At 46.0% G+C, this 19,145-nt stretch overlaps 1 protein-coding gene across 14 annotated transcripts in view; it reads right to left on the bottom strand.

Moving 5' to 3' along the window:
- The window catches only part of SLC12A8 (solute carrier family 12 member 8), a 134,263-nt gene extending 116,664 nt beyond the window's left edge, over positions 1-17,599 (bottom strand). For 11 of the 14 annotated variants that reach the window (XR_013527577.1, XR_013527578.1, XR_004734188.3 and 8 more), the window contains exons 1-3: positions 17,553-17,599; positions 16,220-16,314; positions 1,352-1,463 (exon numbers count right to left, since the gene is read on the bottom strand). Coding sequence is in view for 11 of the 14 variants with exons in the window: in XM_035273967.3 (XP_035129858.3) it covers positions 1,352-1,463; positions 16,220-16,236 (129 nt within the window). In the remaining 3 variants the exon portion in view is untranslated. The remainder of the gene's footprint in view (positions 1-1,351; positions 1,464-16,219; positions 16,315-17,552) is intronic. The other 3 variants (XM_008982300.5, XM_035273975.3, XM_078351899.1) reach the window with 1 other exon arrangement.
- Between the last annotated feature and the right edge of the window lie 1,546 nt (positions 17,600-19,145).

Below are 19,145 nucleotides of genomic sequence, written 5' to 3'. Positions count from 1 at the left end.
AAGGGGATGAGATGGAAAGCCCCAGAATAAAATGCCAAATAGAGCCCCTGAGGGATATTTCCCAGATGCCACACTGCCTCCCAGGCATCCACATAGAAGTAGCAGCTTGGGGCTGGGTTCAGCGGCTCATGGAGGCTCACGCCTGTTATCCCAGCACTTTGAGAGGCCGAAGAGGGGTGGATCACTTGAGGCCAGGAGTTCGAGAGCAGCCTGGCAAACATGGTGAAACCCTGTCTCTGCTAAAACATACAAAAATTAGCCAGAGGTGGTGACATGTGCCTGTAATCCCAGCTACTTGAGAGGCTGAGGCATAAGAATCACTTGAACCTGGGAGGTGGAGGTTGCAGTGAGCTGAGATCACACCACTGCATTCCAGGCTGGGCAACAGATTGAGACCCTGTCTCAAAAAAAGAAAAAAAAAAAAAGTAGCAGCTTGTATGTCCTGCTCTTCTCACAGGGCTGTTATCCAGCCTCACCACATTCGTGATGCCATTCAGACTTTAGTCCCCAGAGCTTGCCTCTTGGGAGGACTGGCTGGCAACTCTAAGCAGCTCCCTTGCATGGTGACTTGTGCAAGTGGTGGGGAGCTGGCTCCTCCCCTGCCCAGCTCTGGCTCTGGCCTGTGTGCTCTCTCATTCTCTTCAGCTCCTGCTCTGACTGGCTGAGAGCCAGGGCCATGGTCTGCAGTATAGGCAGACATGCAACAGGAGGACAGCATGTCAGCTCCCCTCCACATACATGCAAAGTACTTGATGCTCCTGAGTCCTCATCCCCAACTCTTTCCTCTAAGGCAGAAGGAAGGAATCCCCTCACCCTAAACGTGCTCTCCCACAAAGTCCATGCTAAGATTCTCTGAGTGTCACCACCCAGTCATTTCTGTTGCCCAAGGGAGGAGGGGGTGGAAGGGCTGGGGTGATGGTTGCTGAAGGTTAGACCAGTTCTGGGCTCTCTTGTGAAATCTCGGGACAGAGGTCTGGCCCCAACCATGGGTAGCTCTGTTTACGACCTAGTGTCCCAGATTTGGGCTCCAGTCATCAATTCCAGCATAACATAAATCGCATTCAACATCCTATTACATAAACAAAATGGGTTGGGGAAATGGAATGCACCCAGCATCGGGTCTACTGTAGAGTTAGAGGATGGGGCAGGGACAAGAAAAGCAAAGAGCATATCAGTCCCTCAGAAAGGGCAGCATAAAACACACCCAAGGGCAAGAGTCCTCTCATCCCTGAAGACCCTCAGCCTCGGGGTGTAGCAACTTGGTGCCTGGCCCATGCTCCTCATTGCTGGGGTCTTCCTTCCCAAGCCTCCAAGACAAAAAGCCCTCTGAGCAGAGGGGCCTACAGCCCACCTGGAAAAGCCATGACTGCCTGGTGGGCGTTTTTAATTCAGAAGGGGAAGTCGTTCTCCTGTGAATAATCTCCATACTTGAGTGTGGGGGGTCCGGTGGAGTGGTGCGGGGTCTAGAAAGACAGGGAAGTTGCACGTGAGTGGGAAATACTCTCAATCCTGCATCCAGCAAGCAGAGCTGAGTACGCCGCTGGACAGTTCTGCCAGAGGCAGTGCCGTGAGCTCAGGCCCTGAAGCCTTTCGCCTCAAACGGTCACCGGCTAAGTCTTCATGAACACACCTGCAACGTCAGATGACACCTTTCTCCTTTCTGGCAGCTGGAGGAAAAGCAACCAGGTGAGAAATTCTGCTTCTGTCCAATGCAGGTCAGGGGTAGGTCAAAGCAAGACCTGGCCTGCCCCTTTCTCCCAAAGTGCACCTGCAGAGACTGGTTTCACCCTGATTACACATGCATGCAAACCAGCAGTTGGCCTCCTGAAAGTTAATTATTGGATTATTAATTAAACATCAGAGAATATGCCCAAGCTGCTGCTGAGCTGCATCCAATGGGCGGACTAAGGAGCCTCATTCCTTTCCGCTGCCTCTGAACCCACCCTATGTGCTGGACCACAGGGACTGAGAGCTGGGCTGGGGCCAGCATGGCCGTGGACTCCATGGGCTCACATACAAGCTGCTACTTTTCTAAATATCATTCTTCAGTTTAAGGAGCCGAGGATCCTTGTGAACGTTGCTAATTCAAGGCTGGGGCAGAGAAAGTACAAAATGAGTCTGGAGTATCTTGTACCAGAAAATAGGGAAGTGCTAAAAAAAATGTCAAGGATGTGTCAAAAGGACATAAGAGGTAGCTTAAAGGGGCTCCCGCTAGCCAAATAAGTAAATAATAGCAATAGAATATTCAAGGAATAGAATAACAATCTGAGTTCATACAGACATAAAGAAATAAACTAACTGATTTCATTCTTTCTTTCTTTTTTTCTTTGAGACAGGGTCTTGCTCTGTCATCCAGGTTGGAGTACAGTGGCATGATCACGGCTCACTGCGGCCTCAACTTCCCGGGCTGAAGCAATCCTCCTGTCTCAGCCTCCTGGGTATCTGGGACCACAGGCGTGCATCATGATGCCCAATTAATTTTTGTATGTTTTTTAGACACAGAGTCTTGCATTGTTGCCCAGGCTGGTCTCAAACTCCTGGGCTCAAGTGATCCTCCTGCTTCAGCCCCCCAGAGTGCTGGGATTACAGTTGTGAGCCACCCCACCCAGCCATTCCTGCTCATTGTCACTGAGTGGACATGTCACTCATTCCATCTATTCCTGCTCATTGTCACTGAGTGGACATGGAGGCTGAGGGCCAGAAAGAAGGACAACTGGAATTGCTGTAGTGCCAAATACATCCCCTTTCATGTTGATGCCACCCTGGACAAGGTATCATTCCTATGTAGCAGCAAGAAGAGAAAGCCTTTCCTTATAGTGGAAAACCAATGGATTCATGCAAAGGAATTTTAGATTTAGAAAAATGACCATTTTGCAGCCATCACAGCAATAGCCAGTTCTGCCAAGAATCATCCATGGATGCTAATGCTCGTGAGTGAAGGATTAATGAGGTACAGGGTATTTCTATAGTCTCCAAGCATTCTCTACAAATTACTTATTAACTACAAAGAGAAATTAGTAACTTTAGAGTGGCTTAGTGGACACCACCTTAAATAAATAGCCAAAGTTAACATCACCAATAAGAGGACAAACGGAAATCATGTAGCTCCTGCTATGATGTCCTGGGAAGAACACTGCATCACTGCTGTGGCGTTCCGGCCAAAAATAGAAAACGTAAATCTAATTGTGACAGATCATACCCCAAACTGAGGGACATCACCCCCATTCTGTCTATAAAATACAAAAAACAAAACAAGAAAACCTGAGGCAATTCTACAAAATAACCAACATGTGTTCTTCAAAAAAAAAAAAAAAAAAAAGTCAAGGTCATGAAAGACAGAGAAAGGCCAAGGACGCTCCCAATTAAAGGGGGCGAAAGAGATGATCACAACTAAGTGTAATGTGTGATCCTGGGCTGGATCCTGGAAGGAGGCCTAGGGAGAAGCTGGAGGATGTTAGCGGGATAACTGGCAACATGTTAATGTAGAGCTATGGATTAGACGATTGGATGTTTCAATGTTAAATGTCCTGATCCTAAAAAGATACTGTGGTTGGTAAAAGAACATTCTTGTTCTTAGGAAATAGACACTGAAATGTTTATGGATAAAATGGCATGATGTCTTCAAGTTATTTTTATATCATTTAGAGAAAATATATACATCCATATAGAAAGAATGGTCTAATGATAAAGCAAAAAGGCAAAGTGTTAACAAGTGGTCAGTCGGAACGAAGTGAGTCAAGAGTATGTGGGGGTTTTATTGTATTATTATAACTTTTCTCTAAGAATACGATTATATCAGAATAAATAGGTTGCAAAACATTATGAATGTATTTAATACCATTGAACTGCACACATAAAAATGGTTAAGATGGCAGGCCTGGGGCAATGGCTCATGCCTGTAATTCTGACACTTTAGGAAGCCAAGGCAAGAGGACCACTTGAAGCCATGACTTCAAGACCAACCTGGGCAACATAATCAGACCCCTCCTTTAGAAGAAAAAAAAATAAAGGCCAGGTGTGGTGGCACATGCCTGTAGTCCCAGCTACTTGGAAGGCTGAGGTGGGAGGACTTGAGTTCGGGAGTTCAAGGCTGCAGTGAGCTATGCTCATGCCACTGCACTCCAGCCTGGGTAACAGAGCAAGACCTTGTCTCAAAAAAATTATAAAATAAAATAAGTTTTTATAACCAACTATAATAAACATGAAAATACAGTTATAGAAAAAAATGGTAAAAACCTTGACAATGTAAAAATAATAAAGCAACTACTGAAAAGTGGAAACAAAATCAGAGAAATGAAAGGGTAAGTGTGCCAATGTCCTATTTTTCATATGGGAAATGGGATGATAACAAATTGGTAACCTAAGAAACTGAGGTATAAGGATATTATTTAAAGTTACAATGAGAACAATTAGAAGACATGAAAATCAGAGACTATTAGCAATGACTGCCACTGGGGAACAGACGTGAAGGAAGAGGGAAAGAAGGCTTTTCATTCCATATCATGCTGTATTGTGTGACTCCTTCCCACTGCATGCATACAGTACTTCTATGATAAAAACCCTAGGCCTGGCACAGTGGCTCACACCTATAATGCCAGCACTTTGGGAGGCCCAGGCAGGTGGATCACTTGAGCCCAGGAGTTTGAGACAAGCCTGGGCAATATGGCAAAACCCTGTCTCTGCTAAAAATACAAAAAATAAACTGGGCATGGTGGTGTGCTCTTGCAGTCCTAGCTACTCAGGAGGTGAGGTGGGAGGATCATCTGAGCCTGGGAGATTGAGGCTGTAGTGAGCCATGATCATGCCACTGCACTCCAGCCTGGGAACAGAGCAAGACCCTGTCTCAAAGAAAAACAATAACAACAAAAACTAACTTATTTTATATTTAAAGAAAAAATTACCACATTATTAGAAACACTTTAAAAGCAGGATGGGTTTTTTTGGCTGACCTAGCATTAGGAATACCGTTTATGGCTATATGTCATTTTATTCAGTGGATGAATTCACCAAAAGATTCCTGTAATTTCAATCACGTTTTAAAATGCATTGAATAAATGGAGTACTTAAAGACGGTGAACCATTTTGTAAAATCAATGCCCACCTCAAAACTTTTTGTGTATCTTTAAGTTTTTTAATTTGTTTTTGCTTTGTGTTATTCTTTACTAATAACTACCTGAAAATAAAAAAGGAAAGTGACTCAAAATGAGTCATGGCTTTCTGTTTTAAGTTCTGTGAACACTGAGACTCATGGTAGAGCAGGAACACTATTTTTGGCTTTGTGAGGGTTGCTTGGCCACCAGTGCCTCAAGTTAATCAGTAAGCCCCTAAACCCTGTAACGAGGGACAGTGACCACGGATGTGATTTGCACAGTATCTGCAGACTGGGAAAAGAACATCCTAGAATTTTTACACAGGTGACTGGTTTTTACCACACTACCTTTTTTTCTCTTTCTGGCTGTTCATGAGGGGAAGAAGACATTCACAAAACAAATAAAAAATAAACAGGCTGGACATGGTGGCTCACATCTGTAATCCCAGTGCTTTTAGAAGCTGAGGCAGGAAGATAACCTGAGGCAAGGCAAGGAGTTCATCACCAGCCTGGGAAACAGTGAGACCCCCATCTCTACAAAACAATTTAAAAATTAGCCAGGCAATGGTGGCACGCACTGTGGTCCTAGCTACTTGGGTGGCTGAGGTGGGAGGATCCCTTGAGTCCCAGGAGTTTATGGCTGCAGTGAGCTATGATCACGTCACTGCACTCCAGCCTGGGTAACAGAGTGAGACCCTGTCTCTAAAAACAAAACAACAGAAAACAAAGGAAATGTTAATAGGACCTTTCTCCCAAGTGGCAATAAATGTTAAGGCATTATTATATTAAATGCATCAAAGCTGGGTGAGGTGGCTGATGCCTGTAATCGCAGTACTCTGGGAGGCCAGTGGGAGGATTGCTTGAGCCCAAGAGTTCAAGACCAGCCTGGGCAAAATGGCGAAACCCTGTCTCTACAAAATATTTTAAATAGCCAGGCATGATGGTATGTGCCTGTGGTCCCAGCTACTCAGGAGGCTGAGGTGGGAGAATTGCTTGAGCCCAGGAGGTTTAGGCTGCAGTTAGCCATAACTGTTAAAAAAAAAAAAAAAAAAAAAAAAGCATCAAAGCTTAAATAGGTACTACCTCTAAAGACTTCATGTCAAGCACACCCACCCTTTGATTAAGGTGTTAAAATTCAAAAAGAAAAAATTTAGGAATTAGACTAAACTATACTTGATGATTATTGAGGAGCACAAAGAGATATTGAATTGAATTATACTGAAGTATGTGTTTTGTTTCTGTTTTTTGTTTTTTGTTTTGTCTTTGAGATGGAGCCTGCGTCTGTCACCCAGGCTGGAGTGCAGTGGTACAATCCTGGCTCACTGCAACCTCCGCCTACTGGGTTGGAGCAATTCTCCCACCTCAGCCTCCAGAGTATCTGGAATTACAAGCAGCCACCTCCACACTCAGCTAAATTTTTTTTGTATTTTTGTAGAGATGGGGTTTCACCATGGTGGCCAGGCTAGTCTTGAACTCCTGAACTCAGGTGATCTGCCAGCCTTGACCTCCCAAAGTGTTGGGATTACAGGTGTGAGCCACCATGTCTGGCTGTATGTGTATTTCTCTTAATCTTACTACAATTAATTGATAATGTTCTATGAATACAAAACTATTTAATATTTTAACTGTTATTCTGAAGAGATACATTTTGGTCAGAGAAAGTACAAAATGAATGAAAAATTAAGCTCAAGCTCAGTTACTCTTACCCACAGGAAGACAGGGTGTTCAATCAGGCCAGGCCAGAGTAAAAGCACTACCTAATGGCTCCTTATTCAGATTACAAGAATAGTACTTCAGAGGCATTACCATAGCATCTAGGCATCTCCTTACAAACCCCAGACAATTCAGTGATGGCAAATGCAGTATTTTGTCTGTATCTGGCCATGGATGAAATTTAACTTAAGGCAGTAAAAAGGTTTAAAGTTACCTAGTCCCATCATTCAAAGATAAGTAGAATGTATTAACTATGGTTTTTTTAAATCTGTATCTAATGATGTTATGACAACTTAAAAATCTTGCTGACCAAGGACATAAATATCCTCTACAATGAGAACTACAAAACACTGATGAAGTAAATTAAAGAGGACACAAACAAATGGAAAGACATCCCATGCTTAGAATTATTAATGAGAAGAATTACTATTGTTAAAATGACCATACTATGCAAAGCAATTTAGAGTCAATATAATCCCTACCAAAATACCAATGACATTCTTCACATAAACAGAAAAAACAACCCTAAAATATGTATGGAACAACTACAAAAAAAGAGCCAGAATAGCCAAAACAATCCTGAGTAAAAAGACAAAGCTGAAATCATACTATCCAACTTCAAAATAGACTACAAAGTCATGGTAACCAAAACAGCATGGTATTGGTATAGAAACAGACACATAGACCAAAGGAACAGAATAGAGAATCTGGAAATAAATTTGCATATTTACAGCCAACTGATTTGCAACAAAGGTGCCAAGGACATATATTGGGGAAGGGTATCCTCTTCAATAAATGGTACTAGGAATACTGTATATCCACATGCAGAAGAATGAAACTGGACCCCCCCCAGCCTATACAAAAATAACATAAAATGGATTAAAAACGTAAATGTAAGACCCAAACTATAAAACTACTAGAAGAAAGCAGAGGCGGGGAAGCTTTGGGACACTGGTTTAGGAAAAGGTTTTATGGCTAAGATTTCAAAAGAACAGGCAACAAAAACAAAAATGGACAAATAGGGTCATATTAATCTAAAAAGTTTCTGTACAGCAAAGGAAACCATCAATAGAGTGAAAAGACAACCTGTAGAATGGGATAAAATACTTGCAAACTATTCATGCAACAAGGGACTAATATCTAGAACATGTAAGGAACTCAAAGAACTCAACAGCATAAAACAACTAATCACATTTAAAAGCAGGCAGAAAAAATCTAAATAGACATTCCTCAAAAGAAGACATACAAATGGCCAACAGGCATATGAAAAAAAATGCTCAACAGCACTAATCATCAGGGAAATGCAAATCAAAACCACAATGAGATACCACCTCATACCTGTTAGAATGGCTATTATCCAAAAAAAATGCAAGATAACAAGTGTTTGTGAGGATATGGAGAAAAGGAAACCCTTGTGCACTGTTAGTGAAAATGTAAATTGTTACAGGCATTATAGAAAACAATATGGAAGCTCCTTAAAAATTAAAAATAGAACTACCATATGATCTAGCAATCCCACTAGTGGGTACTTATCCAAAGGAAAGGAACCGAGTACATCAAAGCGTACCTGCATCCCCATGTTTATTGCAGCCCTATTTGCAATAGCAAAAGGAGTCAACTGAAGTGTCCTTCAACAGATGAATGGATAAAGAAAATGTGGTACATGTATAAAATGGAATCCTATTTAGCCATAAAAATGGATGAAATCCTGTCATGTGCAGCAACATGGCTGGAACTGGAGGTCATTATGTGAAGTGAAATAAGCCAGGAACAGAAAGACAGATATCACATGTTCTCACTCATATGCAGGAGCTATAACAGTTGATCTCATGTAGGTAAATAGTAGAATGACAGTTATCAGAGGCTAGGGAGGGGACTGGGGGGATTAAGAGAGGTTGGTTAATGGGTACAACTGTATAGTTATATAAAAAGAATAAGTTCTAGTGTTCTATAGTGCAGTAGAGTAACTATAGCTAACAATAACTTATTGTATATTTCAAAATAGCTAGAGGAGAAGATTTGAAATGTTCCTAAAACAAAGAAAACTGTTTGAGATGAGGGATACCCCAATTACCCTGATTTTATCATTACACACTGTATGCATATACCAAAATATCACATGTACCCCATAAATATGTATAATTATTATATATCAATTTTAAAATGTTTTAAAATCTTGCTGGCCTAGGAAAGACTGACCCTCCCAGACGTAGCCAATTGTCAGAAACAGCAAAAGGCTCAGCCACTAACACACTTTTCCTAAGCAAACTACCCAATGCTGAGTGTATACCTCCAAAAACCACATCCTCATCTAACTCACACAAGAAGTCAAGATTTCCCCTGACCTAAATCACCCCAGAGCCAGGCACCTGGCACCTGGCAACCAGAGGCCACCCCTAAAACCCAGAGCTCGCTAGAATTGCTTAAACTGCCACTCCTAAGCTGTCCACCATACCCCGCCTTTCCTCTCCTGCAGAAACCCCAATAAACGCTTCGAGCTGGACTTTCCCCTCACTCCTGTCCTCAGCCCCCTGGGTATCCCTGGTGCTTCCCCTGTGGCTAGTGTGGTGTATTCTCTTTTCTCAAGCAAGATAAGCAACAAAAATCTTTCAGTGGCATTGACCTCTCCACATTCTCACCTCTGTAAGTTGAAATCCTGCAGGTACAAATGAGTCACAGAAATGAGCCTAATTTATTTCAGTGAAGAACACTTTCACTCCAGTTTCTAGGTAGGAGACTTTCATCTAGAAAAATGTCCCCGCTCTACTTTTTACAAACATGCAGCATTTGGGGCCCAGTTCTCATTTTCAGGCAAAGTTACCAACAGGGCTGTAAAGTAGAAAGAGGGAAAGACAGAGGAGAAAGAGAAGGAAAGAATGCAGTGTCCACACGAAATGCTTCCATTGCATCTGTCTTGAGAACAGGATCTGTCATTTCTTCTCACCTACTAACTCCAGGAGCATAAGCCTCTTGTCTTCTCCTGCCTTTAGAGTTCCTTCTGTCCACTGACCAGAGGTGGTTTTCTGGTGAAGCTAACAGCTTAAGCCTCAGGACGCATCACTTGGCATTTGGCCCCTTCCAAAGATTATGCTGAATTTTGTATTTGCAATATGTATCCTTTTTACTAAAGAGAGTCCATAAAAATAGTATGAGCCTCATGCCCTACAAAACCTGGGATAGTGAGGGAGTCATGACCCTAGGAATCCCAGAAGTGAGCCCTGCTCTTCCATCCAACCATTTGGGGTCCAGTGTCCTCATCTTTATTGTAAAAAGAGGAGCTTTGAGAGATATAAATATGCTTAAAGAAAAAAGGGGGGGCTAACAACACCGTCTTGTCTGATATTCCCTTTTCCTTCCATCTCAGCCGCATTCATTTCTCTACATCTCCTAATCATCTACTAATAAAGCAATGTGCTCTTCCCTGGCACATGGCTGCTGAGGCTCACTTTGCATATTGGCTTTTTAAAGATGCTAAAACAGCCCTGAAAAATGCATAGTAAAAATAAAAGTCAGTTCTTAACCATACACTGGCTAATGAGCACTCAGAAAATAAGAGCCAAGCTTTTGCAATGAAGCCTGACAGCCACACTCAAAATTATAACCTACAGATTGGACGTGCTAGGGTCAACCCAGGGCTGTGTTCTGGGGCCAGCAGCCTTGCTTCTAACCTGGCACTGCCACTGTTTATGTGTGGCTCTGGGTAAGTCATTCAACATCTGTGTCCCCCTGGACCCACTACCGCTGAACTCAAGTCTCTGGGCTTGCTTCTTGACATGATAAGCAAAGGGATAGGCCAGAAGACCTCTGAGGACTCCTCTGTGTCTTGATGTATTTGGTTCTATTTGTATCTGCCTCTCTCACCGGTGCCACCGCCCTATTCACCATTGCCCCAAAACTTGACCAGACTCTCTTACCACGCCAAGCTAACTCAGATAAGCCATCTAGCTGAAGAGGAAAAGACAGACAAAAAGCATGTATTCGGCCGTACTTGCATTGCTCTAAAGAAATACTTGAGACTAGGTAATTTATCAAGAAAAGAGGTTTCATTGGCTTATGGTTCCACAGGCTATACAGGAAACATAGCAGCTTCTGCTTCCGCGGAGGCCTCAGGAAACTTTCAATCATGGTGGAAGACAAGGGGGAGGCAGACATCTTACATGGCCAGAGAAGGAGCAAGAGGTCGTGGGAGGTGCTGCACAATTTTGTTTTTTTTTTAGACAGAGTTTCGCTCTTGTTGCCCAGGCTGGAATGCAATGGTGTGATCTCAGCTCATCACAACCTTCACCTCCCAGGTTCAAGTGATTCTCCTGCCTCAGCCTCTGAGTAGCTGGGATTACAGGCATGCACCACCACGCCCTGCTAATTTTGTAATTTTAATAGAGATGGAGTTTCTCCATGTTGGTCAGGCTGGTCTCAAACTCCTGACCTCAGGTGATTCGCCCTCCTTGGCCTCCCAAAGTGCTGGGATTATAGGCCTGAGCCACCGTGCCCAGCCAGCACACTTTTAAACAACCAGATTTCACAAGAAGTCACTCACTATCAGAACAGCATCAGGGGGTGGTACTAAACCATTCATGAGAAGCACCCTCATGATCCAATCATCTCCCACCAGGCCCCACCTCCAACACTGGGGATTACAACTGACCAGAAGATTTGGTGAGGACACAGATCCAAACCACGAGAGAGCAAGGGAGGAGAGGACACAGAGGGAAGGAGCTGGGACATTGTACAGAAGACAGGGAGCAGAGTCAGAACCCAGGCAGGCTTCAGCGCTTGGGCCAGACACAATGGTTCTGATGGGACGCCTACACCCATGGTCTGCAGCGGGATTTTTCTAGAGCAATTAGCCAGACTTTGGCCTACAGACTTCCTAGAAAAGGGTCTACATGGACCCACTACTGCTACAGTTCAAGTCTCTGGAGTAAAGCAGAACGCAGAAGAAAGAGCATGAATCCAGTGTGCTAGTTAACCGCAACCTCCGCCTCCCAGGTTCAAGTGATTCTCATTCTCAGGCCAGCTTCCCTTTCCTGTTGAGACCCTCCACCTGAGAGAAGGAAGACTAGCTGGCTAGCTGGAGGCACTTCTTATTCCATAAGAACTAGGAGATTGCTGTTGTTTTTGTATTTATTTTAGTATCTCTAGCAGGAGCTGGAGATCCTGGCAAGAACCGTCATTCAATAAACACCTGGTAAATGAAACCAAATTTTCTCCCTATTCCCAATGCTAAGAGAATGAGATTCTGCTGGACTTCAGACCTCCACACAGCTTGTTGGCTTGCCCTCTGTTCTTGTCTCAGGCTACCTGCTTTCTCCTGCCAACTTCATCTCCTGAAACACCCTGATCGTCACAGTCCTGTCTGTCCAGTACCTGGCAGAGACAAGCGCGCAATCTCTGCTTGTTAGCCTTCAACTCACCTCCCTCTGCACAGCTGCTCCTTTCTTAGTTTTCCAGCCTACTCCGCTGGGTTTCCATGTGAAGTCAGCTTCAGCCAATCATCAAACGAGCATTTTACTTAGAGCTTGTCATGTGACAGGCACTGGGCCAGACCCTTCCACATATGGCATCTCCTTTAGGCTCGTAAAAACCCTGAGAATCAGGTCCACTCACTCCATCACATAGTTGTGGAAATAGACTGGGAGCCTGTGGGTAACTTGCCCAAGGGCCCAACCTATCCAGCGGCACAGTCACAATGAGGAACCCGGAACCCAGGTTTGAGTCTACCACCAAAGTGCCTCCAGACAGAGGCCCCTGGAACAAGACTCAGCCTGCCACAGTTCCGTGGGTCTCCAAACACACACTCTAATTCCCAAACCACTCCAGACTCACCCAGGCCTAGAAAGCACCCGTCCTCCTCAACAGACTGCCCACCCAGCAGGTGTCCAGAACAATATCTCACATTCTGGTGTTGGCCAAAGGTATAATTCTAGGTTTGAGACTCCGCCTTAGGTCTTCTGACTCAGCTGTGCTGAGTCATGCATTTGTTTGCCAATGGATCCTTCTGCTCATTTGTACCAGTACCCAGTGGATTAAATACATACTCCCCACCTTAGTTTTATTATTAGCCATTTACTGAATGCTGACCAGGAACCAAGCACTATACCAAATATTTATACAAATTATCTATTTTAATTGTCTTCCTACTCTACGGTAGTTTCAATGGTTGGGCAGTCATTTTACAGGTGAGGAAATGGAAGCTTAGTGAGGTTACAAAACTTGTTCAAGGTTACAAAGCATTAGAGCCAGGGAGGGCTTGATGCAGGCATCACATGCGCCCTGGACAACCACACCTTACCACTCAGATCTACAGCTCCTCCCACTATACACCACACACACACACACACACACACACACACACAGAGCTGCCCTATGTGGTCCTAAAATGATTAAAGCCAAACCGAGAATCCATTCATTCACCCCTCCACCTAACTTCCAAGTGACCCCGCCCTTGCCAAACTTCCTGTGAGCTACTTTATAACCACTGTGAGCAAGAGAAGAGCAGGTCAACACTGAAGGTGGCATGACACCCACCAGCCTGTCTTCCCACTGGGCACTGCCTCCTAATCTTGGGTTCTGCAGGCCCCAAGTCTCTGAGCAGAATTTCCAATCCCCAAGGCTGAAATAACATTTTTAAAAGGTTCACAGAAATTTCTTGAGGGACAGCCACTCCTAGAGTTCAGATTCCAGCATGTTAGCCACCTAACCTACTCTCTGTTCCCCCCCAGAGGCCCTTGATTGACCATCTGGGTGGCTTTGCTTATGCCATTTGGAGCAGGAGGCACATAGCAAACAGGATGAAAGCCTGGGCCTTGGCATCAAACGTGCCTGGCTTTACAGTGCTGCAGTTCTTCATCTGCCACACCAAAGTAATCATATCAACTTCAGAATGCTGTAGTGGAGATAAATGAGGTAACGTATATTAAGTACTCGGTATACAGTAAGTGCCCAATAATTGGTAGCTATTATCGATTTTCTCACCCTCCCACCCAGAATATGCTTCCCACGTCTGCCATATGTTCCACTTCCACCATTACTTTAAGACTTAATGCAAATGGCAGCTCACCGGATTCCTAGTCAGGTGAGTTCAGTTCAGTAGAACCAATGCCGACAGAGCATATTCTATGCACCACCCACCATGCCAGGCACTGGGGACACAAAAATAAATAAGACAGGCCCCTGAATTTAAGTTCACAGCCTTAAGGGAGACAGAAAAGAAACAGCTCACTTCAATGCTACATGGTAAGCGTAGTGATACAAGATGCTGTGGGAACAGAAGGGGTGAGTTAACCATCACTGAGGGTCCTGGGGGCCAAGATGAGGAATCTGAGCTGAATTCTGAAGGCAGTGAGAAACTACTGAAGGAATTTAAGCAGGGGTCAAATGCACAGACTTAACACTTCATAAAAGAATCACTTTAGTAGCAATGTAGGAAAAGAAGTTAGGAGAGTACGAATCATCCAATCAAGAAATGGTACCCTTAACAAGACAGTGCAGGGGAGGGAGAGAGAAAGAAAGGATGGATTTCTTTTTTTTTTATTATACCTTAAGTTCTGGGGTACATGTGCAGATATTGCAGGATTGTTATATAGGTATACATATGCCACGGTGGTTTGCTGCCTCCATACTCCCATCACCTACTATCCCCCCATCACCTAGGTATTTCTTCTAATGCTATCCCTCCCCAATCCCCCCACCCCCTGCTATCTCTCCCCTACCCCCCGCCCCCCAACAGACCCCAGTGTGTGATGTTCCCCTCCCTGTGTCCATGTGTTCTCATTGTTCAACACCCACTTATGAGTGAGGACATGCAGTGTTTGGTTTTCTGTTCAAGTGTCAGTTTGTTGAGAATGACGTTTTCCAGATTCATCCATGTCCTTGCAAAGGACATGAACTCATGAAAGGATGGATTTCTAAATTATGAACACCAAAGGCCTTAAAATTGGGCATTGGGCAGTGTCTAATTCTTCACTGTTTAGATATTAAGGGAGAAGGAGACAGAGGTCACTGATCCATCACATTTTAGAAACCAACTCTCTTGTAGGGCACTTATGACAATTTAACTTGCATTGTAGTTATCTGTTGTTTGTTCATGTGGTCAATTAACTAACATTTACTGTCCACTTAAATACCAGGTACTGCCTTGGGTGAAGGTTTCAAGGGCGAATCGTTGATAAGAAGCATCAGCAAAGATCAAGGGAAACATATAAGCCCTGGGGAATGGTGTGGTTTGGCTGGAAGGTGTGACAGGAAGATGTGGGAAACCCAACTTGAGACTCAGGTGGGGTCAGATTGTGTAAGGCTGAGGCTGAAGAGCTTGAGCCCTGAGTGGTGCACATGAGGAGACATGGAAGGTTTTAAACAGGGGAGACAGGAACAGATTCTCTCATGGGAGAACCCAGAATGTCTTATTTGTCTCTCCTTTGGGAATCCCTGGGGCCTCACATTTTCCATTTCTTTTTCATGTTGGTTCTCTCCCCTCTAGTGGGGCTTGTTCCCCTATTGTAAGGCTGGGAAACCCTCCTGCTCCTCTCTAGAAAGCAGGGCAGAAGTCCAAGGGATGGTGAAAACTTCATGTCAAGTCATCATGGATGGCAAAGACCCTGGGTAAGGAGTTTCTGGATAAACACCTTAATATGGTTTTTTTTTTTCCTCATCTCAAAATACCCAGCTGCCCAGGCTGGAGTGCAGTGGCATGATCTCGGCTCACTGCAACCTCTGCCCCCATGGGTTCAAGCGATTCTCTTGCCTCAGCCTCCTGAGTAGCTGGGACTACCTGCACCACCACTCCCAGCTAATTTTTGTACTTTTAGTAGAGATGGGTTTTCACCACGTTGGCCAGGATGTTCTCGATCTCTTGACCCTGTGATCCACTCACCTCGGCCTCCCAAAGTGCTGGGATTTGTGTGAGCCACTGCACCCAGCTCTCTATTTCTGGGGAGAACCACTTCAATTCCATATCAACAGAATGCATATTTACTGTAATTAATGATCAGCAAGGAGAAGATAAAGGAAAAAAACAAAACAGAAAATACCAGGGCATCCAGAAATCCATTTGGCTTCAGAACATAAGAGATTTTCAGAAGTAAATTTACCACCTTACATTGGTTTGATTCAGAATTAAAATAAGTTCATATTCTCTGAGTCCTCACTGGGACTGTCCATGGAAGACCTCACAAGACAGGGTTTGGGATTGTGGGGGAGCCCAGGATTCAAAATCCACTGCAAATAATGCCAAAGATTTTCTGTGTATGAATGGTTAAGAGTTAGCTATAATATTTTCTCATTAAACTGGACCACCACAATAGAGTTTGGGGATAATCACATCTAAAGGGTGCACTGTGATGTTTGCATCCAGCCCTCTGTCTGGGGACCCCGTGCTCACAGGCCTCCATCACAGACCCCCGCACATGCCAGGCCTACCTGCTGGGCTGCCTCATGGAAGAGCTCCTGCACCTGGGGCATCTGGGTCATTCTCCAGCAAACGGGGATCCTGGTGGTCTGGCGGGGAGACCCCTCTGGAAGGTAACACCATCCTTGGTCAGGCTGGCTCCTTTTCTCCTCTCTCCTTGTTGTCTATTCTTTCTCTCTATCCGAATTGTTCAAACTACCTGGCTGAGTGAGGAGGGGTCTTGTCTACCTCATCTGGAAGCTTGGCTGGGTTACCTTTCTGGTACCCAAATAGATCCCGCTGGTCCTTCAGAGCCCACCTGTGCTGGAACCTTGCTGCCCTAAAGCCTCAGGCACTCCCAGCTCTCTTTCCCTGAGCTCCTTCAGCATGTGAGAGTCAGGGCCGGCTGCTGGGCTGCCCAGCCCTTGAGGACACAGAGTCACACTCCTTTCCCACCTCCAGGTGCCTCATGGGCCTGGCTGTCTAGGCCGAGGGCACCATGACTTACTAGACCTGGCTGCAGGTGGTGAGTGAATGTAGCTGCGCCATGAGCAGAGGAAAGAGGGGCCATGAGGAGGCTGTCTTGAGGCCCCTCTGGAGCAGGGCCGGAGAAGGTCAGGGGAGTGAAGACGGTGGGCGGTGGGCGAGAAAAGCCGGCCAGGACCAGGGCAGCTCCCCATCCCACCCCCAGGCACTCTCCCCTTCGCGCTGGACCTGGCTTCCCTTGGGGCGGGGATTTTGTCCCCTGATCTGTGTGGCCCCTCTCCCCAGCAAAGTGCTGCAAGACGGGGCTCAGGACACTTTAGGAGGAGGAGGAAGCGGGAGGAAGAGAGCAAGGCTGAGGGGTAGAGCTGGTTGTCCTGGGAAGAAGGCGACTAAAGACAGCAGCCGGCGCTGGCGAGGAGGGAAGGCTCCCTGAGCGCTAAGAGTTGAGGGTTGGGGGAGCAGCGTTTGCCCAGGGGGAAGCTGGGGGACTTGATGGGCTGCATTCCTGACAAAATAGGGCGAAAGGTAGGGGCCCAAAGCGCCCAGGTGTCCCCGGCTGCCCGCGCCGCATAGAGCTAGGGATCCCAGGCTGCCGCCCGCCCTTCCCGCCGCCCCGCGGAGCCTCGACCCTCGCGTCTGGGCTGCGCTGGGACCCGAGCCCCCTGGCACCCTACGTAGACCGAACCCTCACCCCAAGTTCTGGGGGCAGGCCCGTGTGCGGGCGCACAGGTGGCCGGCGGCAGGAGAGGATCCACCTGGGCCGGGAGGTGGGGGCAAAGGTGACCCCAGACCTGCCCCTAACGCGGGCCACGGAACTTCCGGGGAGAGTAACAGTCCGGAGACCACCCTCTCCACCCCCCACAGCCCTTCCGTCCTCACCTGCTCCCGAGACAGCCAGCTTCCAGCGCCCGGCCCGCCCGGTCCCCGCCCCGCCGCCACGTGGCTGCCCCGGCTCGGTTGCGCGGGTCCCAGCTGTCCAGTCCTGGCGGGCGCACCCCTGTTACGCCAGCACGGGGAGTCTCGGGTCTAGGTGGAGAGGAGGAGCTGCAGAGGCTTTCCCTCCGCAAGGGTCGGGCCTTCGCACCTGCCTGGACGAGAACCTTCACCTGGGTAGGGGCGGGGCCGGGTGGGAAACCGGGAGTAGGGGCCGCAAGCCCACGGGCTCCACGTGACCAGCCACGGCCGCTCCCCACTCAACAGTGACACCAGCGGAAATGCCCAGCCCCGGGACCATGAGGCCAGGGACAGGAGCGACCCTGTGAGCCTCTGAGGAATAGCTGTGAGCACTGCACGCAGGACTAAGAACGCCCTGGGTGCAGGGAAACCCGCAGCCTCCTGCGCAGGTGCCAAAAAGCATCTGGACAAGCTGACCGAGACCCCGGCACCGGGGGTCTCCGTATGCACCTGGCTGCGTGATCAGGTGACTCCCCAGGTCTGAGGGTGGAACTGCTTTTGCCAGGAAAGTGTTCTGGGCATGCTGTGTAGGGTGAATTCCCCTAACTCCCTTCAGCAAAACCCAGAACTGCCTTTCCTAGGGGTGAAGTAAGGTTTCCAGGGCCTCACGTTGCAGAAAAAAAAAAAAAAAAAAAAAACCGAAATTAACATACAGAGAGATTAAATTATCTCCATTCCCAATCTGGCATATTTCCTAAATCTTAAATAACTTGCGAGGCTTCCATGTGGGCTTCTGAGAAACAGGAGGGCAGCTGGGAGAACTTCCCACGCCCACAAGCCTTTGTGTGAAAATCTCTAAAAATAGAGGTTGTTCTTTTAAAAACAAAAGGGAAGGCAAAGCCGTGGGAACACTGACAGAACCTAACCTCTCGCTTCTGCTCCAGCAAAGACGTGTGTGAAGATATAGAACATAAAATTTGCCATTTTTACCATTTTAATATACAATTCAGCAGCATTAATTACACTCACAATATTGTACGACCATCCCCCATTATTTCCAAAACTTTCATCATCCGTGATAGAAACTCTGTACCCACTAAGTACTAACTCCCCATGTCGCCTGCCCCTCCATTGACTTCCCATCTCTATGAATTTACCTATTTTGAATACTTCACGTGAGTGGGATCATACAATATTTGTCCTTTTGTGACTGGCTTACTTCACTTGGCATAATATCCTCAAGGTTCATCCATTTTGCATCATGTGTCAGAATTTCATTCCCAGCAAAGAAGTTTTTAATAAACCCATCTCTGCCAGAAAAAAAAGACCCCCCCAAAAAATTACAGATTTGCCATCTGTGAACAAAGGTGGACAGATTCCCTTGGCATCTGTAGGAGATTAGTTCCAGGCTCCCTGACCGATACCCAAATCCACAGATGCTTATATCCCTGATATAAAATGCTGTAGTATTTGCATTTAGCCTATACACATCCTCCCATGTATTTAAGTCATCTCCAGATTATTTATAATACCTAATTCAAGGCCAGGCACAGTAGCTCAGACCTGTAATCCCAGCAC

The sequence above is a fragment of the Callithrix jacchus genome, chromosome 15, assembly GCF_049354715.1.
Source record: "Callithrix jacchus isolate 240 chromosome 15, calJac240_pri, whole genome shotgun sequence".
In the NCBI taxonomy this organism is placed as follows: domain Eukaryota; kingdom Metazoa; phylum Chordata; class Mammalia; order Primates; family Cebidae; genus Callithrix; species Callithrix jacchus.
The sequence above is the reverse complement of the archived record's forward strand: the minus strand, read 5'-3'. Positions and strand labels throughout refer to the sequence as shown.